Source organism: Aplidium turbinatum, chromosome 13 (assembly GCF_918807975.1).
Source record: "Aplidium turbinatum chromosome 13, kaAplTurb1.1, whole genome shotgun sequence".
NCBI classification, from domain to species: Eukaryota; Metazoa; Chordata; class Ascidiacea; order Aplousobranchia; family Polyclinidae; genus Aplidium; species Aplidium turbinatum.
Window position 1 is genome coordinate 20,805,637 of NC_137484.1, and position 27,735 is coordinate 20,833,371.

The 27,735-nt window shown below is 36.3% G+C and overlaps 3 protein-coding genes across 4 annotated transcripts; 2 read left to right on the forward strand and 1 right to left on the reverse strand.

Moving 5' to 3' along the window:
* The first annotated feature begins 419 nt into the window (after positions 1–419).
* On the forward strand, positions 420–3,688 carry LOC145782057 (ankyrin repeat domain-containing protein 16-like). Its single transcript, XM_082593789.1, has 4 exons — positions 420–554; positions 1,336–1,763; positions 2,040–2,224; positions 2,631–3,688. The coding sequence occupies exons 1-4, from the start codon at positions 548–550 to the stop codon at positions 3,013–3,015; spliced, it is 1,005 nt and encodes a 334-aa protein (XP_082449915.1). The 5' UTR covers positions 420–547; the 3' UTR covers positions 3,016–3,688.
* Positions 2,921–4,953, reverse strand: LOC145782058 (RIIa domain-containing protein 1-like). Its single transcript, XM_082593790.1, has 3 exons — positions 4,781–4,953; positions 3,338–3,414; positions 2,921–3,151 (listed from the first exon to the last, which is right to left on the reverse strand). The coding sequence occupies exons 1-3, from the start codon at positions 4,886–4,888 to the stop codon at positions 3,028–3,030; spliced, it is 309 nt and encodes a 102-aa protein (XP_082449916.1). The 5' UTR covers positions 4,889–4,953; the 3' UTR covers positions 2,921–3,027.
* Positions 4,954–14,811: 9,858 nt separating this feature from the next.
* LOC145781779 (uncharacterized) lies at positions 14,812–16,879 on the forward strand. 2 transcript variants are annotated; one of them, XM_082593451.1, is made up of 4 exons: positions 14,812–14,864; positions 15,751–15,819; positions 16,008–16,117; positions 16,370–16,879. In XM_082593451.1, the coding sequence occupies exons 2-4, from the start codon at positions 15,777–15,779 to the stop codon at positions 16,673–16,675; spliced, it is 459 nt and encodes a 152-aa protein (XP_082449577.1). In that variant the 5' UTR covers positions 14,812–14,864; positions 15,751–15,776; the 3' UTR covers positions 16,676–16,879. The 2 variants fall into 2 exon arrangements, with proteins under 2 accessions (XP_082449577.1, XP_082449576.1); XM_082593450.1 differs by lacking the exon at positions 14,812–14,864 and having other exon boundaries at positions 15,699–15,819.
* The last annotated feature ends 10,856 nt before the right edge of the window (positions 16,880–27,735 follow it).

Here is a 27,735-nt window from a genome sequence, read left to right on the forward strand (position 1 = left end):
CGGGCCGCATGCGGCCCGCGTGCCAGTGTTTGGACCACCCTGAACTAATAGAACAGTGTTAAATCAAATGTAGTTATTACTATCTGAAGCCTTTACAAATTGTTTCACTTAACGGATCATCAGAAGGTCTTATTCAAATAGAATCTAGTAAACAGTGTTAGTAGTAAACAGTGTTAGTAGTAAACAGTGTTAGTAGTAGAACAGTGTTATATTTTTAAGGTTTAATTTTTTTTGGGAGATTATTAGAAACTGATTTTTTACTGCACCACCACAGTAACTTTTACTTGTTTGAAATATTGTTTAATGCCTGGCCTGGTGTTTGCAGTAACAAGACTACTGTATTTATAAATTATCGTCTATTCAACTCGCAGCTTGAATTGCGCAAAGTTTTCATTACCGAGCCAGGTCAAGAACATTGGTGGGATTTGTACAAGTATGAGATCCCGGTCTTTCATTTTAATGGAAAGTTTTTGATGAAGCATAAAGCCGACCTTACTCTTCTTAAAAAGGTTCTGGATGAATTTGAGCAGCAATCTGAAAACTGCTAATGACAGGTAGGTAAATTTTAAGCTGAAGTAAGTGTTCACAACTAATTAAGTAACTGCTAATTATTGGTGAATGTCAAATGGAATCGAGTCTTGCATCACGGCAATATGCTGTAAAATGATCAGACAACTTTTATCTTGAATATATACATCAGAAAACCTGCTTTATCTGCATCAAATCATCAGACAAACTGCTTTTTTTGCATGTTTTGCAACGTAGGAATTCAAAAATAATGCTTGTCTAGGGTAACATTCCTGTCACTCTTTGTTTAATTTCTTTGTTATGGGTATTTATGGAGTAAAATTTAATTTCCAATCTTGCTTGTGATGAAATAAGTATTTTTCAGCCCTGTGCTACAAAATGTGTAGAGTGTAGTAGGCTATATAGCGGGTTTGATTTGTTGGTCTTCTTCTCTCGTGTTGTCGCTATATGTCAGGGCATCCGTTGGTTAGCCACTGCCTGGTGTCGTCGTCGATAGAAACTAGGCCTTCCATACCATGAGGTGGTCTGTATAGCCGGCAATCCTTGATAATGTGGGCTGCCGTCTGCATTTCACCACACTCCAGTTGTTGGTAATTACGCAAGATGCTGTACGCTTGGGCTGCTTTCTCAACGTTTGTGTATCAGATGCAACTGTTATCTCTGAACAGTAAAACTTGGAATGAAGTTGTAATCTGTGGGTTTGACTCTTGCCAAGGAATTTAGGTGCAAAAATAGCTTACATGTTTTTTCATGTAACGTTGGATGATTAATCACAATGCAAACGATTGTTAAGTTCATTTTTCGCAGGTAAAATGACGTTGGTTGAAGTATGGAAGATTGTTCAACATGGGAGTGTTGAAGACCTCCACCAATACATGAAGAAGGCGACTATCGAACAGTGTGACGTGTTGTTGAAATCGTCACACCGGAGATCTGGGGATAACGTAACCCACTTGCTTGCACGACATGGAAGACTGGTCATGCTTCAGCACATTTGTAAGCATTGGTGCGTGTCGCTTGAAATGCAAAACCATGACGGCAAAGTACCTTTACACGAGGCAGCGGCTGCTGGCCATGCAGACGTGGTTGCATTTCTTCTGGGTCGCGGTGTTGCTGTGGACCCCCTCAAAAGGGCCGGATGGACTCCACTAATGATGGCCTGTACGAAACGTGACAATCTTGACTGTGTCACTTTGCTTGCTGATGCTAATGCGAATCTGCACTTACTGAACAAGGTAAGATTACATTAATTATGGTTCATATCATTTTACTTTCGTCGTTAGCTTATCTGGACGCAAAAACAAGGTTCTGCAGCAATAAGCGGCATACCAGCACGAGCGCGTCCGTGAGCATGGGTAAGGTGGCAAAACCCTTTTAGAGTTTAAAACGTGGATAGGCAATTGCTTTGGTACTAAAGCCACATGTCTGTAACTGAAAGGACCATAAGGCCCTACTTAAAAACGGTTGTTCGCTTTAAATGCCGAAACATAGTTTGTAAGATTGTTTTTCAGGATGGGTGGAACTGCTTCCACATTGCGTGCAGAAACGCTTCTCTGGACATGGTCACATACTTACATGGCAGGTCGGCCTCATTGTGCGACAACACAAGCACAAACGGTCGAACCCCCATACACACTGCCGCGCTGCACGGTCGGGAGGAGGTTGTCAGTTTTCTCATCGATTCTTGCCATGCGAGGTAAAGTCATATCGATTTACAATAATACGGCAACCACTCTTGCTAACTCGTTAATGCCGCGCTCTAACGAAATAGTGTCCCATTGTTATGCAGTGAATGCGTTTGTATTACTTCCTCAGCTTGAGCACACTTCGTCCGATGATGTCTACTGAATATGCTTCGAGCAATTTTGATGCTCCATAGCTTTGTTCATAGATGTGCGTACGCGTTTGTTTGCTCCCATGAAATATGTTCGTGATTGATTGCTGCTGGTCCATTACGAGTAGGGCACTGATACTGTAGGCGTTTTGTTTTGCTTATTTGGAATATTCGTACCGGAGCAGCACAGCGCATTTTTAGTTAAAAAATTAGTGAAATCTTCACAGGACTTTAACGTTGAAGATTTTAACCTTTTATTTTGTTTCAGCACAAACGTCTGCGATGCTTGTGGGAGCATTCCCTTCATGGACGCTATCCGAAGCGGGCATCTCCCTACCGTAAAGCTTCTGTTGGCACGTGACAACAGCGTCACGGAAGCACGAAACGCCATGGGACTAAACTGCCTCCATATAGCCGCGGAGGCTGATCAGCCTCTTGTGTTGGCGTTTCTTCTCAGCTTCGAAGCAGCTGACGTGGACAGCGTCGTGGAAACAGACAGCATGCACAAAGGGCAAACCCCACTGCACTTTGCCTATAAGGAAGGAAACACACCATCAATTGAGATGTTACTACAGCATGGTGCTAATGTTCGTATTAAAGATAAAAACGGGCGAACAGCAAGTGAAATGTTGGTAAAAAGAACATGGCCGTAAATGTTTGTTGCGTCATTGTTCTAATTTCTTTTTGTTGTCTTCTACTCTCTGTTGGACAGCTGCACTCAAGTCCGAATGAGTGAAATAGGAAGCTGCGAATTCTCGAACGTTCTTTGGTCTTCGTAACAGCAACTCCCTGAAACATAATGTCAGCATTACCTGATCAAATATGCACCGACTCATATGCAACCATGTTACAGCAAATATCAGTTCAAAACTCATTGTACGGCAATCTGAAAATAGATTACCGTGGCCTTCGTTAAGCTTTACCAGCCAGCTTCATTACTAATGAAGTGGACCAGACTGAAATGTGTTTTTCTACCTTAAGAATCCAGAAATCAGCACTTGTACTTCCGGATGTTTTCTCAAGTAATCTTCATTTGCCATTCGTGTTTTGATCTGTGAAGAATACACAGGACACAATTGTTATTGCAAGAACCCAAAAGCCATTATTTTTGCCTTGATTCAATGTAAATGTAAAAATGACGGATTTTTTGTGGGAACCATTCGTGTTAAGAGTAGACATGTTACTTGTTGGTGTTCTTGTATTCACAGTACTCACAACTGTAATCGTTTTGTCGCTTCTACATTTTTCTAGACCTCTGCTATGTTTGTCATATAAGTTATTGTTTTTACGTTGTGATGGTCAGAAATAAAAATAAACTGAGCTGGATGCAGCACAATGTTTATTTTTTACAACAATTTTCTATTTAAACGTGAACTTGGGCTAGTTACCACAAGGATATCAAAAGAAGGGGCTACGAAGACTGGCAGTGATGACCTTATTCTCACGATACTACCAGGGCGGTAGTTTGTAGCGGGTTAAACATGCGGTTCTTTTTTAAATTGCAGAAAGTTTTGTCGTGCTGCTGGTACAATCAGCTACAGAAGACAGTTAGCAAATGTTACGTAGAGCATACTTAAAGAATACTTGTTTGGAAAGACGGTTGAAAAGTTACCAGTAAGCTGCTTTTTTTAAATAAAGCCTTTGCAGTAAGCTAGATGTAAAGCAAGTATACGGGTAGTTTAATTAACAAGTAACCATGAGCATGCAGTGGATATCCTGGCTTGATGTTAATAGCTCAACGCAGGTTATCATAACAAGATTTATTAAACTACTATCGGTGCCAATTGTCATTTTACGATAAACACAAACCCTTCTATTGTCAGACATGACCAAAGCCTTTGTATCCCCTTTAGATATCCCTGGCTGAGTTTACTGCATCTAGTTTTTCGTTGTTCAGCCCAAGTTTTAACGGCACAGTTTCAAATAGCATGTTATACTTGTGTAGGTGTTGCGACTGTGCCCTATTTTGAACTGATTGTCTTGTTTTGGTATCAAGCGTCCGCGTTTTGTCGCTTTTACCTCTTTGGCACATATTGTTTTTCGTTGTTGTGATGGTCAGAAATAAACTGAACATGTGAAGTCAAAATGTATGCAGGTTACAATTTACGCATAACTTAATTTGAAAAAGTCATGGAGTTGTTAAAAAGAGAAGAGATGATGAGAGAAGACATCAGCAGGCTACAAGAATGTCTGATCAACCTCAACGTACGGTAGGCATGACAATAAGTGATTGTTCTCTTCTTTTCATTTGCAATAGGCGCAGGTCCATCAAAGGAAAAATATTCAATTTAAACTAAAATGTAGTTTACATTTTTGTCCAGCCATTGCAAAACGTTACGATCAGGAAAAGAAGAACCTTTGATAAAAAAGAATTAGGAGCATGTGGATTTTTGCATGGCTTAATTAGGCCTACCGTACCTTAAATTTAGTGAGTGCGATTTGCTGGTCTTTTGAAAGTGCTCCAAGATCGTAGCCCTCCATTCCTTCAGGGGGGAACTTCTCCGGTCGTTTAAGCTTCTGTGCCATGTTGTGATTGGAGTAAATTATGATCTCACAATCACTTAGTCCTACCCAGTCTTAAGATACCACAAGCATCTAAAATAATATACAAAATTTAATCAAGATATTCTAACCATAACGGGATGCTCAGCGTCTTTGGCAAAGCAAACTACCTGTTACAATTGCAAGATTCATTTCACAAAAACCAAAGAAACACTGAGCAAATCATTTTTAAATGATATTGCTTAAAAGCTTTTTCAATATTAAAGCTAACTTAAAGTAATGGTGTTGGGTAAAACATGGGCAAAAATTCAACGCAAAAACGTCAGGACGGTTTTTATATTCCATGTAATCTCCACAAAAATAAATCAATAGTTTTTTTTCAAGTCTAAACCTTAAACCATTTGACCAAGTAAACACTCACAATAGTATTTCAAATTTTTTTTAATATAATTTATGTTGTGGAACCGGTTTTCTTCCTATAGGATTCATCAGCACAACTGGATCGAATTTAAATGGATTTGAACTGGATAGTAATCTTCTGTAATTTTTTCGTTTCGATCCAGTTGTGCTGATGAATCCTATAGGAAGAAAACCGGTTCCACAACATAAATTATATTAAAAAAAATTTGAAATACTATTGTGAGTGTTTACTTGGTCAAATGGTTTAAGGTTTAGACTTGAAAAAAAACTATTGATTTATTTTCTTGATGATTGCTTTCTGTGTTAGGTTGATCGCCCATTTGAGGAAGTGTCATAGTACCTGATCACCTTTACCAGTTAGTTTTTCTCACTTTTAATCTCCACAAATTGAGGATTTATTCCTTTGCATTTTTCTGAAAAATCTTTTGAACTGGTTTGTTTACAGTCGATTACTCTGCAAATCACCTCTGCAGCTCTCAATCCCTTGCAACCTCTCAGCTTTTCTATGCCGAGTCACTCATCACTGTATCGAGCTGCATGTATCACTGTGGACTATGCTGCTGTCATCACAGCATTGAGGCATCTCGTTTTGGGACATCCCCTTCCTTTCACCAAACCAAGCAAGAAATCTTTTCCAGTGATTTGCTTCTTATTATGTGGCCAAAATATAAAAGTATCTGCTTGACGGTTCTTGGGATATGTCTGGTTTAAAATGGTCAGTCCAAAATCATTTTATTTGTTACTTTTGCTGTCCAGGGGACAAGCAGCATCCTTCTCCAACGCCAGAATTCAAAAGCATCAATCTTTTTTTCTCGGTTGTTCATCCATGCTGGTCATTTGCAAGGTGTAATTGGAATAGGTTATAATACTTTTGGTCAGATCCTGTTTTGTTTCCAAGTTGACAGCTTTGCTCTTCCAAATGCTATTTGTTTCAGCCAATGCATTTCTTCCCAGTGTTATGCCTCTCTTCATCTTTGGTGAGTTGTTTATTTATGTGCCTAGAAACATGAATTCCTTTACTGTTTTAATTTCTTTCTTGTCAATCTTAATAAATTGCCAATTGCCACAAGTATGCTGTTAACATGAAATTACTTTTAACTCTAAAAAGCCATTTGGTATGTTATTCTCCCCCAAAAACTTTTATCTTTCACGTGCTCCTCTGCTATATCTAGGTACATCTGAAATTGTGTTTACAGACTCTGTAAAATACCTGGGTGTATTTATTGAGAGTTTTCTCTCAGATGAAAATGATATTTCAAGACAGGTGCGCTCCCAGTACTGTGCTGCATACAATGCAAATCTTATTTTGCTAAATGCATATTGCTCACCCACTGTAAAAAACGTTGTATTTCGCTCTTATTGTATGACATTTTATGCATCCCAGTTGTGGAACAGGTTTAGATCTTCCAGTATAAAATGATTATGTGTTGCTTACAATGATTCTTTCAGAATATTGCACAAGTTTGCCTCCTTATGTCAGTGCCGTGAATATCAAGTAATGAATAATATAACAACGTTTGATGCTTTATCGAGGAAAAACATGTTTTCATTTATCAAGCGTTGCATACACTCCTCAAATCGTTTTATATCAGAACTGATGTCATCTGATTGTTTTTATCATTCTGAATACTTTCAGTTTCAACTCTTCCAATGCCCATTGTATGTTAATTTGTAGCAGTAGATATATAGTGAGCTCTTAAACTGATGACATCCAAAGTGGCTCTCTGTGACCTTTGTGCATTTGCAGCTTGTGTATTATTTCGTTATTTTGTTTTGGATATGGACAGCTTTGTCTGATGCAAATAAATAATAACAATAATAATAACATTTATATTATCCGCTTTTTCAGTTATGATAATTTTTGATGTTGAGCTTAATTTAGTCTTTTTGCTTTATTTTTTCACTTGATAATTAAGTCTTTTAGATCTTGTGCATTCTCGGCCAAAAGGGTAGTAGCCTATTGTCTACATATCTTTATTTATATATATATCATTCAACCACCTATTTTCACTCCAATATTGGAGTTATTTATCCCTGCTTTTTGAATGATTATTTTTGTCTCCTTATTAAACAGAAAAGAAGATAGAATATATTCCTGGCATGTTTCTTTTTCAATTTCAAACCAAGCTGTATCTCTGTATGCTGTTCGAACTGTATCATCTTGATCATGATACAATGAATTGGTGTCCCAGAAGGTGCATTGGTGTTCCCATGTACTCCAGACATTTCCAAAGAGTGTTACGTTGGATGACATAAAAGCTTTTGAAAATTTGATGAAACACGCAAAGGTCTTTGCCATACCTACTCTGTGCTTGTTTTCATAATCAATCTCAAATCTGCAATATAGTCACAAGCATCTTTGTGCTTTCTGAATCCAACCTGCTCATCTAGCTTTTTTTCAATAAATATGTTTAGTCATTTTTGAATGATTTTCAAAAGAATGTTGCTTACTTTAATATATATACCGGGTACTACTACAATAGTAATAATAAGTACCGTACCGTAGTACTACCTATTAAGGCCTACCTTGGTTTGAACAAACCCATATGTCTCCGTTATTTGAAATTGGGATAAATATTGATCTTTTCCAATACTTTGGCCATTCTAAAAAATTTCCAAATGCATTTGGCATATACCTATATACACTAGTACGGTAGCCTACCCAAATTAGCAATTGTCTTGTTCAGTTTGGCTGGTACACTATCAACTTTTGGTACTTTTTGTTTAGATAGTTGATTCCTTGTCCAGACAACTTTTTCCAATATATAGACTAACATTCAAAATCAGGTTGTTCACTTTTACAGTCTTTTGTCTGTGGTTACAGTTAGGCATGATAATATAATTTTTCAACATAGGCTATTCTTTTTCCACCGATTTAAAATTACTTGTTTGTGGTGCAGATCATCTCAATTTTCTCTTTTTGGTTTTGTATTCTTAGCCTTGAAAATCGACCTTGTTTTCTTAACATGTGCGTAAAGCTCTTGCATGCTCCCAGTTCTACTTATAACATTTCCATCTTTTTAAAGGTGTAGCCCTGTGATGAAGTCAGTCATGTTTGACTGACAAAACATTGGAATAAACGCAGATTATGCCCTTATAAATCTTATGATAGTTTAACTTAGTTTGCACCAGAAGAACATATCATGTTATTGAACTGTAAGATTCAATAACACAAAACTATAGGACAAATCAGTTTGTAGGTAAAGTTTCTGACCCTCAACTGCTTGACAAGCGCTAGAAGTTATCAGTGGCATATGACAACCATTTTTATGGGTATTTACTTTATTCAGCAAGCTTTAAACGCATGCTAGGTTTCTATATTGCTCAATGGCTGTTGTTTCATATCAAAACGAACTGATAAGATATAGAGTCAATGTGCAAATCAACTATGTGATTAAAACTTTTTTAAAAAAATGTGAACACCCAAAAAAATGGTCACCGTACGCCACTGAAACAGATTCTTTAAAAGTATAGAAAAACAGCATAATTTTATAAGTAACCTAATGAAATAACCACCAGTCACATTTGACAGTGCCATGCATTCCAAGCTTAGACTATCTCATCTCATTAGGTATTATTATACTACACAAAAGGTCTATTTCTCCTTGTTGAGCGCATTTTACGATAGCAACGCATAAATCCGCTAGTAGTGCTACATACACAGTATTAAAAGTTTATTAGAATTTGGAGAGAAAGAAAACTTTTAATTCGTCTGTTGCGAGAATAGCACGGTGCAACTAATCAATTATACACAATATAAATAAAATAGCAATCTAGATACCACAACAGATAGGAAGCAGCGAAAGACTATATCAGTCATCGATTCAGCTGCTTCCCTGTTCTTAATTAAAAATTTAATTTAATAATAAATCAAATATAGTTATTACTATCTGAAGCCTTTACAAATTGTTTCACCTAACGGATCATCAGAAGGTCTTATTCAAATAGAATCTTCAAATAGATTCTATTTAAATAAGACCTTCTGATGATCCGTTAGGTGAAACAATTTGTAAAGGCTTCAGATAGTTATAACTATATTTGATTTAATTCGCTCTGCTTTGCCTTTTTGCTTAGCATTGAGCACTTTTTGTAGTATTTTATTTATTTATTTATTTGGATTTTGTTTCAGACACAAGTAGAATTGGTCCATAGGATACAAAGAAAACGAAATACAACACCACACAGAAATCGAGTAGGCCTAGCAGCTATCGGTACTACACAAATATTAAGCACAAGTTTCAGGCTGGAGAGCACGATCACGATGCTGGAAGAAAGCAGATTGATGATAACACTCGGAATTCATCAAATGCTGAATCCACGTATTCGATGTGTTAAAGCAGCGATCAGTAAATTTATATATACTTTTACGAAGGAGAGCATGAAACGTCGTAATTTTGTTAGTTACCATCACAGAGCTTATACTTATACGTCTCGGAAGATGAAATGTAATTCTATAGCTGTTATTATACGCTACACGTAGACGATTGATACTGTACGAAAAATATTTACACCACAGCTGAGATCCATACATTGGCATACAGTAGAATCGAAATAATACGTTTTTGACAGTGGTAGAACACCTGGAGAATCTTGCTCTCAGCATATTGCCAGAGCAGTAAAGTGACCGGAGCTGTCTTTTCATGTCTTCATCATCAGACAGCATGTTGTTAATCACAATGCCCAAGTACTTTACTGTCGTTTCAAAACGAATACATTCATCACCCAGATAAACAAACGGTTGGAAATCAAGTTTTAAGAACTTAGTTTTGAACATAACTCCAACAGTTTTATTACAATTAAATATAATGTCATGCAACATAGCATACTGCTGGCACACATCAATAATTCTTTGCAGGCCCTTAATACTGGGTGCAAAACAACATACATCATCTGCATAAATAATGTGATTAAGGCAGGAATTCCTAACATAGCATCCTACCTATTAATAGTTTTCATTGTTTTTAATTTAATAATAATATTTATTTGCATCAGACAAAGCTGTCCATATCCAAAACATAACAACGAAATAATACATAAACTGCAAATGCACAAATAACGAACAACAACAACGAAATAATACGCAAACTGCAAATGCACAAAATCTCACTAAATAGGCTATCTACTGTTACAAGTTTACAGACAATGGTACGGTAGTGTTGCAAGTTAGAAGAACTGAAAGTATTCAGAACGATAAAAACAATCAGATGACATGGCAGCCATCAAAACTAGATATCACTATCAGCATACATAGAATTATTATAATGAAGACGGTAATTTGATATACGATGGCAATCGGACCTCATCAGGGAGGCAACAATAGAGTTAGACGGTACTTCGCATCTTCCAACAAAAGAAAAAACATATTTCCGAAGTAATGCATCAAATGTTATGATGTTGTACAAGACTTGATGTTCACGTAGCCTACGCTATAGTGTTTAGGCAAATTGCGTAGCCTATAATTCTAAATGCATTATTGAAGGCAACACGCAGGCGATTAATGTCACGTTGATGATAATTTTCCCACAGATGACATGCATACATTGGAGTAGCCTACAATATGAACGGAATAGAACATTTGTAATATCACTGGAGCACTTGTGAAATTTTGATTTTAATTTGTTGGCAGAACAGTAGATTGATCGCACTTGTCGATTTATATCCTTGTTGTCACACATTGTCGTGTCAAGAAAAACACCCAGATATTTGACACTGTCTACGAATTTGATCTCACTTCCATTGAGCCGTACAAATGGATTCAAATTTAACATTAAGTGATTGGTTTAGAAGTACATAGCAAATGACTTTTTGCAGTTAAAAATGACATCGTTAGAAAGCGCATAATCTTCACACGCATTCAAGATACTCTACTATACTAATAAAAAGTCTCATCTTGTGGTTTTCAAAAACAAAACGGTAAAATTGTGTGGCGCAGTGGGGTAGGCACAAATATAATCCACCGCTCGTTCTTCGATTTTTCACATCAATGATGATTTTTTTTTCAGAAAATTTTAATCTCAGCCAATTTTTACGAATTAATTTATTTATCAAGAAAATGAAGTAGCCTATCTTCTGAGAAGTGTCAAACCCACAACAATGCTTGATATGAACGACTCGGTTACATGTCTTGTAATGCAAAGAAATTTATTCTCACACGAGTCAGTTCAATCATATATTGCTAAAAATCGATTTCGATGAGCTAGAAGCTAGATCATCTTCAGTTAAGCTAAGCTGGAAGAAAACAGCACAAAATTCAAATGATGAAAGTGCAAAGAAATGAAAAAACGTTTTACTCTAGCTACATTAAAGAATTAATCGAAAAACTAACAATCGAAGACGAAATAAAAGGAAAATGGCACGAAAGAGTATGGTATATAATTGTAAGGCCTACCATCATAAGCCTAACCAGAAATACATTGTTAAACAATACGAAAAATATTGATTAAAATGACAAATTGTATAAAGACTGGGCTTAAACCGATAATGACGAAAAAAATTTAACTACCGTACATCAAATTACCTAGAACTGTATCTACAGAATTAACTACATCAAGCGATATCGAAGTGGTAACCTGACAGCTCCCTGCACAAAGATTTTTTTACTGACTAAATTTACTGATTGACTAAAATTGACTAAATATAGATTATTGAAAAAATTGACTAAATTACTTACTGACTAAAATTACTGACCAAATTAACTCATGTTTAAACTAAGATAAATTCAAAATGCAGAACTGTAAAAACTAATTGTTACGTCATAAGTAAATGAATAGACTACAACTAAGCAATCTCCAAAAAGTTGAAAAACGGCAGGGGTGACAGAGTTTATTTAACAAAAGGTGTGATCATTTTTTGAATATTAATTTTTGCTTTGGTAATTGTTTGCCATTTGTTTTCATGTAGGTCGAGTAAATCAGTGGATGGTTGTTCTGTGAAGGTGACGTCGAAGCAATGTTCTAGCTTGGGTCTGGTTTGTAAAATGTCGTTGTGGAATTTGGAGTAGTGTTGTAGTCAGTGGCGGATCCAGAACGTAATTTATGGGTGGACCTAGGAAATATCTTGGTGGGCCTTCACCAATAATGTCACGGCGGGCCAGCATACAAAAACTTAGTGTTACCGGAGCTTCTACGCAAGGCGGAGTTTCCTAGGTTTCGAGTTAAAAAAGTTGATATGTCATTATAATCCAAACTGTCAAAGAGTTGTCTTTCAAAAGACAAAAGTGTCAAGTTGTTAAGGCGTCCAATCAGCATGGATGATAAGCGCGTTTGGATCCTGTTTGTTGCGGAGAAAAGTCTCTCAACGCTGCAGGACGTGGAATGTAGTGTTATGACGGTCCTTAAAACACTGTTCATGTGAGGGAAAATGTCAGCAGGACAGCTGTCCAGTACTTCTATAATGTAGGAGAGTTTTCCTGATCCATTTTCCGTCTGATGTGTTGAATGAATACAGCATGTGCAGCATCTGCGATCTCAATGCCATACAGTGCATACACACTATTTAGAATGCTTTTTTTCGCCAAAAGTGGTAGATCCAGGTGCGAAAGAGGCCGCTGCTCTCATTAATCCATCACCAAAGTGTCGTCCATAAAGCGGCAGTTTAACTGCGTTGTCTGCCTGTCAAGAATAGGCCTACAGTTCCACAGCGCACTTAAATCCTCCTTGCTCTTGACAGCCGACGTTTTTCCCAGTGTTGTGGTGACAACAGACTTGTGAAACTTCGAAGGCAGCTTGCGTTCACGAGAAGCAACCACGTCCCAGTTAGTTATCTCATGTTTTACCATCAGTTCTTCTGACAGTTTGAGCAAGTCACCTTTCGAATTTTCACGGAAAGTTGCATATGTAGCTTTCAGTGTGAAATAGTGATGCTACAGACAATTCAACACCACTTGGTTGTTCTGGTGTTAAGCATTAATATTTTTTTTTATGAATCTGATTTTGGGTGGGCCCACTGTCAATTTGGGTGGGCCTGTACCATTCAGGCCCACCCGGTAGATCCGCCCCTGGTTGTAGTAGGGATGCCTTTGTGTTATTCAAGTTTTTAGAGTAGTTTTTCCACATTGTTCGGTGACCTGTCCCTCTTTTTGAAAATTAATTAATTGTTTGGCCAACATATTGCTCTTTACACAGTTTGCATGTGGCAACATATATGCCAAAGTTTTCGCAGTTTAAATTTTGTTTCAGTGGCACAGTTTTTCCTAATTTTGTGATGAGATGATTTGTAGCAGTGACCATACTGCCGTATTTGCCACGATTGCCGCAAAGGGAGCATTTTTCGCAGGGTTGAGATGATCCAATCTTAGAGCTTGTGTTCAATGAAAGGCTTTTAAAATTTGTAAGTATCTGAGTCAATGTGGTAGGTTTTTAGAAATCGATTTTTAGCAATATATGATTGAATTGACTCGTGTGAGAATAAATTTCTTTGCATTAATTAATTTATTTATTTGGTTTTTGTTTCAGACACAAGTAGAATTGTTCCATAGGATACAAACACACAAAGAAAACGAAATACAACACCACACAGAGAACGAGTAGCAGCTATCGGTACTACACAAATATTAACCACAAGTTTCAGGCTGGAGAGCACGATCACGATGCTGGAAGAAAGCAGATTGATAATAACACTCGGAATTCATCAAATGCTGAATCCACGTATTCGATGTGTTAAAGCAGCGATCAGTAAATTGATATATACTTTTACGAAGGAGAGCATGAAACGTCGTAATTTGGTAGTTACCATAACAGAGCTTATACTTATACGTCTCGGAAGGTGAAATATAATTCTATAGCTGTTATTATACGCTACACGTAGACGATTGATACTGTAAGAGAAATATTTACACCACAGCTGAGAACCATACATCGGCATACAGTAGGATCGAAATAGTACGTTTTTGACAGTGGTAGAACACCTGAAGAATCTTGCTCTCAGCATATTGCCAGAGCAGTAAAGTGACCGGAGCTGTCTTTTCATGTCTTCATCATCAGACAGCATGTTGTTGATCACAATGCCCAAGTACTTTACTGTCGTTTCAAAACGAATACATTCATCACCCAGATAAAACAAACGGTTGGAAATCAAGTTTTAAGAACTTGGTTTTGAACATAACTCCAACAGTTTTATTACAATTAAATATAATGTCATGCAACATAGCATACTGCTGGCACACATCAGCAATTCTTTGCAGGCCCTTAATACTGGGTGCAAAACAACATACATCATCTGCATAAATAATGTGATTAAGGCAAGAATTCCTAACATAGCATCCTACGGCAAAGTTATTCAGCTCACACGACAAATCATTCATGTACAAAGCAAAAAAATATGGACTTAATACACCACCTTGTCTCACCCCATTAGACACATGGAATGGCTGGGAGAACTGACCTCTCCACTTTACTGTCATACATTGATTGGCGTACCAGAATAACAATAGACGTACAAACAATATGGGAACAGACCGTTTAATCAGCTTTGAGAACAGCAAAGAGTGATTCACTCTGTCAAACGCTTTGGACGAGTCTAAAAATACAGAATACACAGGGGTTCCATGCTTAACATACCGAGAAATGGTCTGCTTTAGCAGGTAAATACACATATCTGTGCTATGCTTAGCCTTAAAACCAAATTGGTTGTCAGAACTACTCAACAGTGGCTCGATACAATGAAGAATAAAATACTCAAAAATCTTTGATATGATTGTAGCAATTGCAATCGGTCTATAGTTGGCAGTGCTAGTAATGTCTCCTTTGTTACTTTTCACCATAGGCAAAATCACAGTATGCATGAAGCTTTTATAAAAATATGAAAACTTGTTTAGACTTGCCGATCTAGGTGTTTAGAGGAGACTACGTTTCCACGTTGAAGACATTTTTTTCGTAGCCTACAATATAATGAAACTTTTGCAAACCAAGTTTTGCTAAGATGTAGGCTAACTAAGGTATTAGGCTACAGAATTGTAGGCTATCTGAAATTTTGCAGACGAAACCGTTGGTAGATGCCTCATTTAGCCTAGGCTACTTTTTGGCATTTCACGTAAACTATCGCCGATCGGTATTATATTCATTGCAACGTTAGTTTCAAAATGACATCATTTTTGGTTTGCATGATTGAAGATTAAGTTAGCCTCCTGCATGATGTCATTCTTTTAACTTCGAAGAAACTTAAACTGAATTGACATTTTATAAACGTGCTTCACGATTTAATATTCTTGCCTTCAATACACCGGGTGCAAACAGTTAGCTTGATCAAAATAGTTTCTCAGAGCATAAATAACTATTATCGAGTTAAAATAAACCACGCCGGAAATGCGAAAGTATATAATGCAAAGGACTGCGCTCTCAGATCATATTCATACAATTGGTCATCGAAGAAGCACAAAGCTTTCAGTTGAGCAACATTCGTTTCATTGAAACCTATTAAGAAAAGTTATTCAGTAACAAAAGAAATGACGAATTTTATTTCATGGGCAGCCACATTCTGTTTGCTTCTAGCTTTGATGGAAACAACTTCAGGAAAGCCACTTTCGATCCGTCTTGCAGGTTGGTTAATCCACATATTTGTTATAAGATGAACCTTTAAAGTTGCGTTGCCATTAGGCCTACTTGGAATAAAGTTGATCTTTGTAGCCTCTTTCTAATTGCAGAAAATCAAATTTCTTTCTTTTGTTTCCTTTTTTGAGTAAACTGTTTTGTAACAAAAACTTTAAATTCATTTGATTTTTCTACAGCTCGCCAGAAAAGGAATCTGCCACCTCCCAATCATACCCTTGGCGGTGATGTTCATTTGATTGATGCCGATGGACATTCTGTCAACGATCCTGACCATCTCAACCCAGAGGTAAGTTTCAAAACTGATTTGGTTTGTTTGTTGTTCATTAAGCTTGTGAGCATTCAAATTGTTGTTCAAACAAACGTGAAGTAATACATCAACGCAGCATTAATTCTCGAAAATAATTTCCAGCTTAAAAAAAGTTAGCCCAGCATAGGCTACACTTGGAAGTGTCGAAAAAACGGTATTTTTTATCGAAATGCTAAATGTGAAAATACCTTGAAAGCAACAGCAAGTGATTAAAGCTCTTCTTCTTTCCAGAACGCCGCAATGCATACCATCAATGAGTTTGTTACCGAACTGAAACCAGAAACAGAAGAAGAAAAGGAATCCGAAGAGTCTTGGTGGGAGTTAATGGGGGAATACATTTGGGAATATCCAAAGATAATCCCTGAAGAGCCTGATTTTTTTCAAATTGAAGAAGAATTTTCTGGAGAAGAACAAGAAAGCATATCTAAAAATGAAGTTAAATGGCCGAAAGACGAATATTTAAGTCCGGAAGCAGAAAAAGAACTGAGTGAGTTTGAGGCAAAGTTGGTTTATTCAATGGAAGAAGATCACCAGTGATGAAAGCTTTTACTTTGTTCTGCAAACCATTGGGTGATTTCTTCAGGAAACTACACTCACTCAAATTTTCCGTTTTATTTATTTCCACCAAAAGTTTGTTTGCAAAATCTACCCAAAAATATGAAATGGGTTTCAGATTGTTTTTGTTTTGCAAATATTGTAAAGCATTTGTTCTCTACTTTGTGCTATTAGTGGTGTGTGTGTACTGTTGCGCTATTTTTGCGTTATATTATGTCTTTACTTGCACACAGTGATATTAAACAAGGTGCTTTGAAGTGAAAACACGTTTGTCAATTTTTATCAGTCAAATCAACTTAAGACATAATCTGAGAACAAGAAAAGTTTCAAGTTTCTCAGTTAACAAAATCAGTTCTTTTTGCATTCAGTGTAACGTAAAACAAATGTTGAATGAATAAAAATAAATTTTTCAAGCTAGTTTCTTGCAGTTAGCTTAAGCACTATTCATTTTGTGAAAACAGTTTAAGGAAAAATTGTGAAAAACAAGTCAAATTCGGATTGATTAAAATGTTTTTTTCATCGAAAATTATATTCTAGGCCAGGGGTGTGCAACGTGCGGCCCGCGAAGAAAAACTGTGCGGCCCGCGCAGATGTGCCAACTTTGAATTGTGTCCGGCCGCGAAACGTGTTTATAATTTAGTTTAGTCTGGTACGTGTGAACAATTCATTGTGGAGCGGATTATTGTAGATTTCGCATCTTTTGTTAACCATTTTGGAAATCTCCTACCGTCCACCGCTAATCCATTGTATTTAATTATTTGGAACGTTAAAATGTATGGTCACATAAAAGGCATTATGAACAATTTACGACTTTGGAAAGCTCACGTACAGACAAGAAATCTTTTTCACTTTCCAACTTTGAGAGACTATGGAATGCATCCTGAGAAGAAAACTGAATTTGCAGACCAACTTGAAAATTTGTTGTATGAATTTTTGGCTCGTTTCAAGGACTTCAAACCTTATGAACATTTGTTTGGTACGTTCTCTTCGCCATTCAATAGAGATTGACAAAGCACCAGCAGATATGACTTGAGCTTATTGACCTTCAAGAGAAAAACGGATTTGAAAGCGAAGTATTTAAAAATGAATCTTGGCGATTTTTACCGAAAACATCTCAACTAAGATGACTTTCCACATTTGAAAAAATCCATGGCTTCAAAAATGGCTCTTTTTGGCTCAAAGTATTTGTGCGAACAATTCGGGCGGCATGGCATCTCCCTATCGATCGTTTCTGACAGACGAATACTTGAAAAATGGACTTCGAATTGCGAGCACTTGGGAAAAGAAGCCAGCTGCAAACTTCTCACTGAACTCGTTCAAAGACAATAAATTTGAATAGGCTAGCAGTTTTCTTCAGAAATTTATGCGTCCTAACTTGGTTGGTTTGGTTGGTTTTGAATCTTTATCCTCGGACTGACAAAGCCTTGATAGGTTATTCCTGATAGTTTCGCATACTTGTAGAGGCTCCTGACACAGGGCCGGTTACCGAAATTGGCAGATTGAAGTTTCCGATTGTTGGAAGTGTTGATGCTGGGGAATTATTCCATTCACTATGTGCCGTTGAATGGAGAGTATAGTCCTGAAATGCGTTAACAAAAATCTACATTTTTGTGCACGCAACTAGCCTACTAGAAATCATATGTTAAATAAACGTGCGGCCCGCGGTGTCGCCCAGTTATTTATATCTGGCCCTCTTGCAATAAAGGTTGCACACCCCTGTTCAGGAAAACATTTTCAAAAGCGGCAGACACATTTTCAAACCCACAATACTTTTACGTCGTAATAGATGTTTTAGAGTAGTAGGGCAATAGCCGACGTGTTTTGTAAACCTATAAGTGCGCGTTCTTGTCATAATGAATTAACTATATTATGTCGCCAGGTAAAGCCCTACCACATAAAGAAGAAAAAATTATTTCTTTATACAAAACACTCCATGTGCAGCACGAACTTATTGTAGACCACAGGTCTAGTGCATTCTGCAATAACCGAAGTGATGGACCAGAAACAAAATTGGATGTAACGTAATACAATTATAAGAGTTTAACTACATTTTAAAACGTTAAATGTCTTAAACCGACAACCCCAGTTATCAAGCTACCCGGACAACAATTTTATTTGGTCCAGACCACAACTTGTAGGGATCTGACCAGATCTGGACCAGATAAAGTGTCTGTCTGGGTATGACCTAAAAATCAAAATTACTTCATATTAATGAAGCAATCTATAGTTTATAAACAAAAACTGTTTTTTAGAATAAATGCAAAGAGGCTGTAGTCTATTCATTGGCGTCGGCTACGCAGAATTTTTTAGAGGAGGAGAGGCGTTTCAAATTTTTTTAAATTGTTTAACATTAGTCAACACAGGATTCCCATAACCTACCCGTCTTATATTGAGCATACCAATTTTTAAATTTAAAAGAGCTAAGGTAGGCTATTAAGGTATCACCAATTAATGCATAGTATTTTTTGGAAAAGAAATTTGTGTCTGCTGTGTGACTGCTTCTTCAGAGCTTAGGATTGTGGGTCAGTGGGTTATAAATAATATAACTATGTGGGTTATTTATGGGTCACAATTTGGGTAGCCCAGTTGTAAAATCATCCAAACACAGGCCCGGATTTAGGGGAGGGCAAAGGGTGTAGGTGTCCAAGGTCCCCCAATTTTTAAAGGGCCCCCTACGTGGAAAAAATGTGATTTTGTGTTTTTTTGTTTTAGCCTTTGAAGTTTCTGCAAAATGCTGTGCAGTGCTGGATTAATGCTATTGTAGACGTAGAGGTAGTTTTTCACGCCGTATAGGAGCGAAATTTTGTTTTGCACAAGAGCCCCCCGATCTAAAAGTGCCCCGGGCCCCCCATCAGCTAAATCCAGTCCTGACCAAACATGGGTGGTAAGTGGGTTGCCCAATAATAAAAAAATGTTTATCCAAAACAAAAATATTTTTATTGGCTGTATAAAAACAACTTTGTCAGTGTTGTTTTTATACTTTCAATAATTATTGCAAAGGTTAATGTGGGATCATATGTGGGTTCGGTCTGGGCAGCCCAAATGCATAACAACATTTTACAAAATTTAGTCTGAGTTGAATTTCCTGCATTAGTTCAGAATATTAGTAATTTAAATTATAATGAAAACATAGATATTTTTAAACATTTTCTTCTTTCACCATCTCTTCAACTACGAAGAAAAGCTGCTTTTGTTACCTCTGAACTCGAGGTTTTTGGCGTGAGGTTCAGTGGCGCATCGTATCCGTTTGGCATCCAGATACCAAAGACATCACATCGACACCGCTGGGAAGCGTTTTTTGCAAGCATTTTCAAACTGGGCTGCCCGAATGGATAAGAACTTGAGCCCGCGGACAAATATAATTGAGGCCCAATATATTGCCTCTTTAGTACCTAGAAGGGCCCAAATTGTCATTGCTGGCTGGGCTAGTAGCGTGGTAGGCATATATATTATGCACCCTCGCCCTAGTCCAGGCGAGAGTTGCATTAGTTAGACCATCAAGAACTTGCCGGTTCAAGTATCTGCTTATAAAATTTTCAAGCGTAACCTTCTTCAAGATCAGGTTTTCATACAGCGACACTCAGTGAATAGAATAACCAACAACATGCCACATTTTGTCGAAGGCTGAGGCATAACACCATGCATCAGAATATTATGAGAGTGATCAGCAAAGCCAAAAGCGTAAAATGATTTCTCCAAATTAAAGCATGGGTGATTAAATGCAAAAAAGTATTTTATAAATATCAGAAGAAGCTTTTAAAACATATGAGAATTAAAAAGGAATATAGGTTATAAGGCTCTTAAAGTATCGAAAACGCTTTCAAAATGTAGCCCTAACAAGGAATGAAGAATTGTAGCTTATGTTACATGTATTGATAGTCTTAATTTTGTAAGCGCCTTTAATTGTCCCAAAAATATGCTCAGATGTATATTAGGATAAATTACCGCATGATTGGCTGACGTGCGTAATGAATGGAGCACATGTGAAGCCTATTCTTAAATGTAGTGACGTGAACATTTTGTTATTAATGATCTCATTATGGCTTTCGCGAGGTCGCTTCGTGATAGGAAAGATATCACTATTCTGCAAAAGCTAGTAGCTTACTAATGAATAAAGAGGAAATTAACAAAGATAGTAAAAACGAATTTATTTTCACACGAGTCAGTTCAATCATAAACAGCTAAAAATCGATTTCGATCGGCTAGTAGCTAGATCATCTTCAGTTAAGCTTATTTAAATAGAATCAATAAAATAAAATAGAAAAATAAAAAAGATAGGTGTTTTTTTGTACAAAAAATGGGAATCTGATATTTTTTGCAAAGATCTTAGTCCTTTATGGCATAAAATAACTAAGAAATGTGACGTTTGTGTTTGTCTTTAATGATTGCGTCATCAAGTATTTTTCCCAAAACAAATCGCGCGGTTGTGGTGGGAGTCGAACCCACAATCTAAACTTTTAAGAAACGGCCACGCAGCAAACGCTAATTGATTTAATTTCTTGAGTTTTGCTTTTCAGCAAGTCATGCACATTAATTGGTGGTACCTTGAACTATTTTGTGTTTTCTGGGTCCCTTCACATTGTTATGCTGCATCCATAGCCTAAGCAACAATGTATTTTAAACGTTAGTGAACGTTGACACTATTAATTAGCTCACATTACAGTAATAAAATAACCAATGATGTTTGGAGAGGGCCATTGGGCCATGGACCTCTCGTCTCCAAAAGTTTCCTTAAACGACAAAGTTTCAACAAACTATCGGGTTGGTTTTTTTGCAGCAGTTTAAAAAAACAATTCTCACAAAAACATATTAAAAGCTATACAATCATGGTTCAATACCCCTCACTCATCCATTTGAAGTTTGTGGTACTTTGTTGATCCGTACCAAGGCTGACTGGTTCGTTAAGATATTGAGCCATCTGCCAATAATGAATTGGCCATAAATATTAAATTTTTTTGAATTTGGCCAAGTACAGTAGCAAATTTGCAAATTTAGGAAGCACTTAGTCAACTGCCCCCATAAAAAAAATCAAGGTTACTATCTGCCAAGACCAACAAATAAGCACACGGCTCTGCAATGCAATAGTCTATTACGTCTAAAGAATTCTTTAATGCAAGCTTTTATACGATATTTCTAGCGAAATTCTTGAGTTTGAAAAATTTTAACTGCCCAAATTTTGAATAAAAGCTTGTAATTTTACACAATAAAGTTAACCTTTCTTATGCTTGGCATCACGAAAAGTAGTTTCTCCCAAGAAAAAGTTAACTTACAAGAAGCAAATATGTTTGTTTTATATTTGATTGATTCGTTCAGTAAAAAAAATGTTTATCTTCTTTATGTGTTGGGACTTATCATAGCCTAGTAACATCTAATATAGATAGTTCGTTATAACAATAGGTTAACTAGCTTAGATTACAAAAAACTTATTGTCCTACAATTCAAACACATCGATTACGGCTTAAAAATATTATGGATTTGCAATTTGTGCATGCCGTTTTTTTAAATGTTTTCTGCCTAGCACAAGCACTCAAGCAGCGTATAGAATAGAGTGATAATTTTCTATGGAAAACGTACCTCATCAATCCAAAATTGAATGTTTAAGCAAAAAGTGTAGGCCGATTCCTTTTTCTTTTTGCGTTTTCTTAAAAGTAAACAATTTTTACACTTACTGCATATAGCTTCAAAAATTTGCATCCGTTCATTCAAGATTTGTTTTACATAACATTGAACGTAGAAAAAAACTGATTTTTCCAACTGCGAAACCCAGAAACAAATACGTAATGACATAACATAACGCAACAACACACATAATCTACATTATTATTGCACAAAGCAAGAAGAAAATGCTACACGATATTTGCCGAGCAAACACACAAAATCATACCTAGTTACAGTAGGCTACTTCTTTTAAGTCAGAATAATGTTGCAAACAAAATGTCAATAATCTGTAGTTGAAAGTAAATAAGAAGGAAAATCCGATTTTGGTGTAATTTTCTGAAGAAATTACACAATCGTTTTGACAAGCAAAGTGAAGGCTTTTATTAGTGATGATGATGATGATGTATTGATGTTCATGTTTGTCTTTAAGTCAATTAGCTTTATTTTCATGTGTACTTCCTTGTTCTCCCGAAAATTCTTCTTCAACATCAAAAATATCGGGTTCTTCAGGGACTGTCTTTGGATATTCCCAAATGTATTCGCCTATTAACTCCCACCAAGACTTTTCGGATTTATTTTCTTCTTCTGTTTCTGGTTTCAATTCGGTAACAAACTCATTGATGGTATGCAATGCGGCGTTCTGAAAAGAAGAAGAGTTTTAACCTTATTCGGACCAAGCTATTTTTGGCAGCTAATGGCCTGACGTGTGGACTTATTCTATCCACACTTTCATGTTCTAATAACTTTTGATATAAAAACGTTACGAGGTTGCTTTTTTCGCAAAGTTAGAGCAAAATTATTAATAAACTGGTTAAAATTTTAAGTAGTCACACATAGCCTACTCTACCAGTTTTTTCCTATTGCTTTTTGCTAAGTCAATTTTTTTTTTAATTTGTCTGATGTCTCAGCCATGATCTCCTTGAAATCGCTAAAATCTTCGTGGCACATACGTTCCAGTCATACTTTCTTGACATGACCTACTTTTTGACAACACTGCTGATGCAAAATCCAGCGGTGGAGTTAATCCCTCTTAATCCTTCTTCAATTTCACTCTGATTAATTTTTGTCTAGTTTTGCAGATAATTTTGGGTTTGATTGTCAAAAACTTCTGTTAACTAAAAAACTATACCACACAAAATGTCATATTATTATTAAACCAAAAATGAATAATTTTTAGGAAAAGTTATAAAACTTCAGTTAATTTGAGCCAGTAGCTTTTATGTAATCAATGAAAATTTTAGGTATGGACGAAACCTGTCCACCCATCCGTTCGAATAGGGTTAATCACTTGCTGTTTCAAGGTATTTTCAAATTTAGTATTTTGCCAAAAAAATACAGTTGTTTTGTCACTTCTAAGTGTATGCTGGGCTAACTTTGTTTTAAGCCGGAAGTTATTTTCAACAATTAATTAATGCTGTGTTAATTTACAATGTGACTTCACTATTGGAACAAGAATTTGAATGCTCACAAGCTTAATGAACAACAAACAAACCAAATCAGTTTTGAAACTTACCTCTGGGTTGAGATGGTCAGGATCGTTGACAGAATGTCCATCGGCATCAATCAAATGGACATCACCGCCAAGGGTATGATTGGGAGGTGGCAGAGACCTTTTCTGGCGAGCTGTAGAAAAATTAAATGCATTTAAAGTTTTTGTTACAAAACAGTTTACTTAAAAAAGGAAATAAAAGAAAGAAATTTGATTTGTTGCAATTAGAAATACAAAGATCATCCTTATTGCAAATAAACTTACTAGCAGCCTAACTTTAAAGGTTCATTTTATAACAAATATGTAGGTTTATAGGTAGGTTTATAGGTTTATTAGTTATAGGTTTACAGGTTTATAATTACATTAGGTTAGCCTACTACTATGTACTATGGTTGATGCAGCCCCCCCCCCCATGTTTTGAGACCACGAGCCGCCACTGCATCTTATAACAAATATGTAAGCTAACTAACCTGCAAGACGGATCGAAAGTGACTTTCCTGATGTTGTTTCCATCAAAGCTAGAAGCAAACAGCATGTGGCTGCCCATGAAATGACATTCGTCATTTCTTTTGTTACTGAATAAGATTTTTCAAGCAAATTCCAATACAACAAATGTGGCTCAATTGAAAAGTGTTTGCTTCTTCAATGACCAGTTGCATAAGTATGATCTGAGAGCTCAGTCCTTTGCATTATATAGCCTACTTTCGCAATACCGGCATGGTTTATTTTAACCCTGAAACAGTTATTCATATGCTCAGAAACTATTTTGATGAAGCAAATTGTTTGCACTCGGTGTATCAAAACTAAGAATACGGTATTAAATTGTTGGGCAACTTAATAAAATGCCAATTCACGTTTCTTCGAAGTTAAAAATATGACACATCTAGCTTATTTTTCAACTCCACAAACCAAAAAATGATGTCATTTTGAAACTAACATTGCAATGAATATAAAAACAAAAATTGCCAAAAAGTAGGCTAAATAAGAAATTAAAAAAGATACTTTAAATATCTACAATTCTGTACGACTTATATAAATTTTGGCAGATCTTGATTTGCGAAAATTATTTGCACGAAAAAATTTCTTAAAAATGGAAAGGAGCCTAATAATATTCTAAACACATTTTTACATTTCAACAAAGTATCCTATTTAGCTGTAAATTATAAACTTAATTTAGAATTTATTTTTTCATAAAAGATAAGTTTATGTGAAAGATAACAAAAAGCGGTGGCGTACAACGCTTTGTACATAACAGTCTACTACACGGTTTCCACATCACATAAGTTTAGTGTTGTGCTTTCCAAACTCACAAAACAAGATTATTAATTATATTTTCTTTAACTTGTTGCTGTTCTAACCAAAAGAATAAACTATTGAACTACATGTAAAATAGTTGCCAAATGTTTTTTTAAATTCTGAGCAGAAATTTAATTTGTACGTTGAGCGTATACCAATGCTCTTCTAATGAGATCTTCGGGTTTCAAATCAAGACGCTTAAAAAAAAAACAAGCAATATACCCAAACAATACGAGGTGGTTTTTTAAATTTCCAGAGCCTTTAAAAAGGTTGCAGCCCCCCAAATTATCCCCACTCCGATTCAAAAGTATTCCTGGACCCTCTTTCCAACGCTATTTAAACACAAGGGTACAGTTTTACAAACTAGATTGTTAACGTTGAGAGTAAATTTATAATTTCTTACATTATTACAAAATGAATATTGAAGTGGTTTTAGGAATTTTATCAGAAATGTATTTTTTATTTTCAAATTACGTGCATGATGCCATGCGCACTAAAATGAATTTAACATTACTGCGTTTACGTTTTATTATTTGTATTTAAAATGTTAAATTATTATTCTTAAAATTGCAATAAATAGCTTTTAAGCAAAAGGTCGCTTATCAATTGAGCAATTATCGACCCCGTCGTAGCATTTTATTGCAATACGTGATGCAGCAATCGTCATTCATCATTAACTTGACAGATTGCATCAGATTTAGATTGCTTCTCGGCGGCCTCAGCGATAAAACGACACGTGCCTGTCGTGGAAGTTTGTGGGGTGCAGTTTTATTATATGTTTGGTCTATAAATTGGAACAGAGGCATGAAATATACAACGTTGGTCAGACGATCATCGGAAATATTGCTTTTGTGGCGTTTCTTTAATCGGCTTTGTATCAGAACATAAATCGTTGGTCAGGGTTAAGGCCTGATAGCTTATCCATTAATTGCCCTACGATTTCTTGAGCTATATCGAGAAATTACTGGAGAAAAGCCAGTATCTGGTCTCATCATTCAAGAGGGACACTGAGTGTTTCTGCCGCTTCTCCATATGATGGACGGAAAATGGTATAATCGTTGATGATACCTACATAGTTTGCGCCTTATTTTTAAGCTCAAGATTTATCAGGAGAGCCAGTGAGAAGCTAATTTGAACCCAAAAGTAATAACATTTTCAGGCCCCTCAAACCAAACACCGCCACAAACGCTTTTTAAAGAAATTAAGAAGAGAAATACTAATAAAATCGTCAAGTTAAGGGGTTATTTACTCTAAAACGCAAGAGTTATCTCCAAAATAAAATAGACTTGATATGAATATACGATGAAAAATGGATTTATTTTCCATAAGTTTCTGAGCCATCTGGAAAAGTTCAGGGCGCCTGAGATTATTCCACGCCCGAGTCTAAAAGTAGCCTACCCCCCTATCTACATCATTGCTTGTGGAAAAAATATTCTATTTTTCATTAGCGCAGGGCAAGATTTTTGAGAGGATATTTGTGCCCGGTACCAATGAAGCCCTTGGGCCTTAAATCAAGACATTTAAAAGAAAAACGTACTGTATTCAAAAAATACGAGCTGGTTTTTTCATGTTTCCAGGCCCTTTAAAAAGGATTTGGGCCCCTAAAATTACCCCGGGCCCGAATCCAAAAGTACCCCTTGGACCCCTTGTTAACGATACTGGTAGGAGCAAAAAATACCAACACCGCGGAAAAATTGTTGATGCTCATCCACGTCTGTCTCGAGTCGATGGTATAGAAGCCGACGTGTATATGTTGATAGTTTGATGATGATTTTCGTACAGCTTATGCGCAAGGTCCTCCTCCTTCGCCCTTTCAGAATGCCTCTTAAGATCATGCATTGCAAGCACACAACGAGAAATAACTACAATTTACAATCACAAAATCCAGCCCAAGGCGATACATATAGCAGTTCACTTTGTTTCTAATTCAATAAAAAATCAAACAAAACCGACTTAACCAATTGTTTGTGGTACGGTACTTCAATTACAAAGTGTAGCCCTACTTTGCAACACACATTTTTGGGTTTATCGGTGCTCTGTTGAATTCATTTTGAAAATTGATAATTAGCCATCCAATAAAAGTTTTTTCAAAAAGTTTGTTAGTAAAAATAAAACAAAACGTTGTTAAGTGTTTCTATAAAAATGAAAAACTTCCTACAAATAACTTGCTGACATTTTAAAAATCGCATAAGCAGACGATAAAAAGCTAACCCACTCATACGCATCGAGTGGCCAGCCAATAACACGTTTCCTCATTTCCGGGTTGAAACTATTTTCATGCCGTTCCAGAAATCTTTCTACACTATACTTCTTGAAACCAATCTAATACAGTTCATAGTTTGCACTCAGTGCATGAAAACAAAAATATCAAAATGTCCGACACGTTTTTGAACTGAAGACACAAACTTCCTCGAAGATAGTGACGAAAAGACGCTAGCGTGACGTCAACAAAAGGCAATCTGACACAGAAATGAGGAATGATGATGTCTTTCGCATCACCAATGTTTACTGACTATTATTTTTCAATTTTTAACTATTTTTAAGTACATTTACGACTTTACCACATTATAATACAAATATCTTCATCACTATAGCCTAT

Coding starts and splice junctions, on each gene's coding strand:
- LOC145782057 (XM_082593789.1), top strand. Junction 1,764..2,039: donor ATCTGCACTTACTGAACAAG/GTAAGATTACAT, acceptor ATTGTTTTTCAG/GATGGGTGGAACTGCTTCCA. Junction 2,225..2,630: donor ATCGATTCTTGCCATGCGAG/GTAAAGTCATAT, acceptor ATTTTGTTTCAG/CACAAACGTCTGCGATGCTT.
- LOC145782058 (XM_082593790.1), bottom strand. CDS start 4,888: ATGGCACAGAAGCTTAAACGACCGGAGAAGTTCCCCCCTGAAGGAATG. Junction 3,415..4,780: donor TCGCACTCACTAAATTTAAG/GTACGGTAGGCC, acceptor TATTCTTCACAG/ATCAAAACACGAATGGCAAA. Junction 3,152..3,337: donor CTGATTTCTGGATTCTTAAG/GTAGAAAAACAC, acceptor ATTATGTTTCAG/GGAGTTGCTGTTACGAAGAC.
- LOC145781779 (XM_082593450.1), top strand. CDS start 15,726: ATGACGAATTTTATTTCATGGGCAGCCACATTCTGTTTGCTTCTAGCT. Junction 15,820..16,007: donor ACTTTCGATCCGTCTTGCAG/GTTGGTTAATCC, acceptor ATTTTTCTACAG/CTCGCCAGAAAAGGAATCTG. Junction 16,118..16,369: donor CTGACCATCTCAACCCAGAG/GTAAGTTTCAAA, acceptor TCTTCTTTCCAG/AACGCCGCAATGCATACCAT.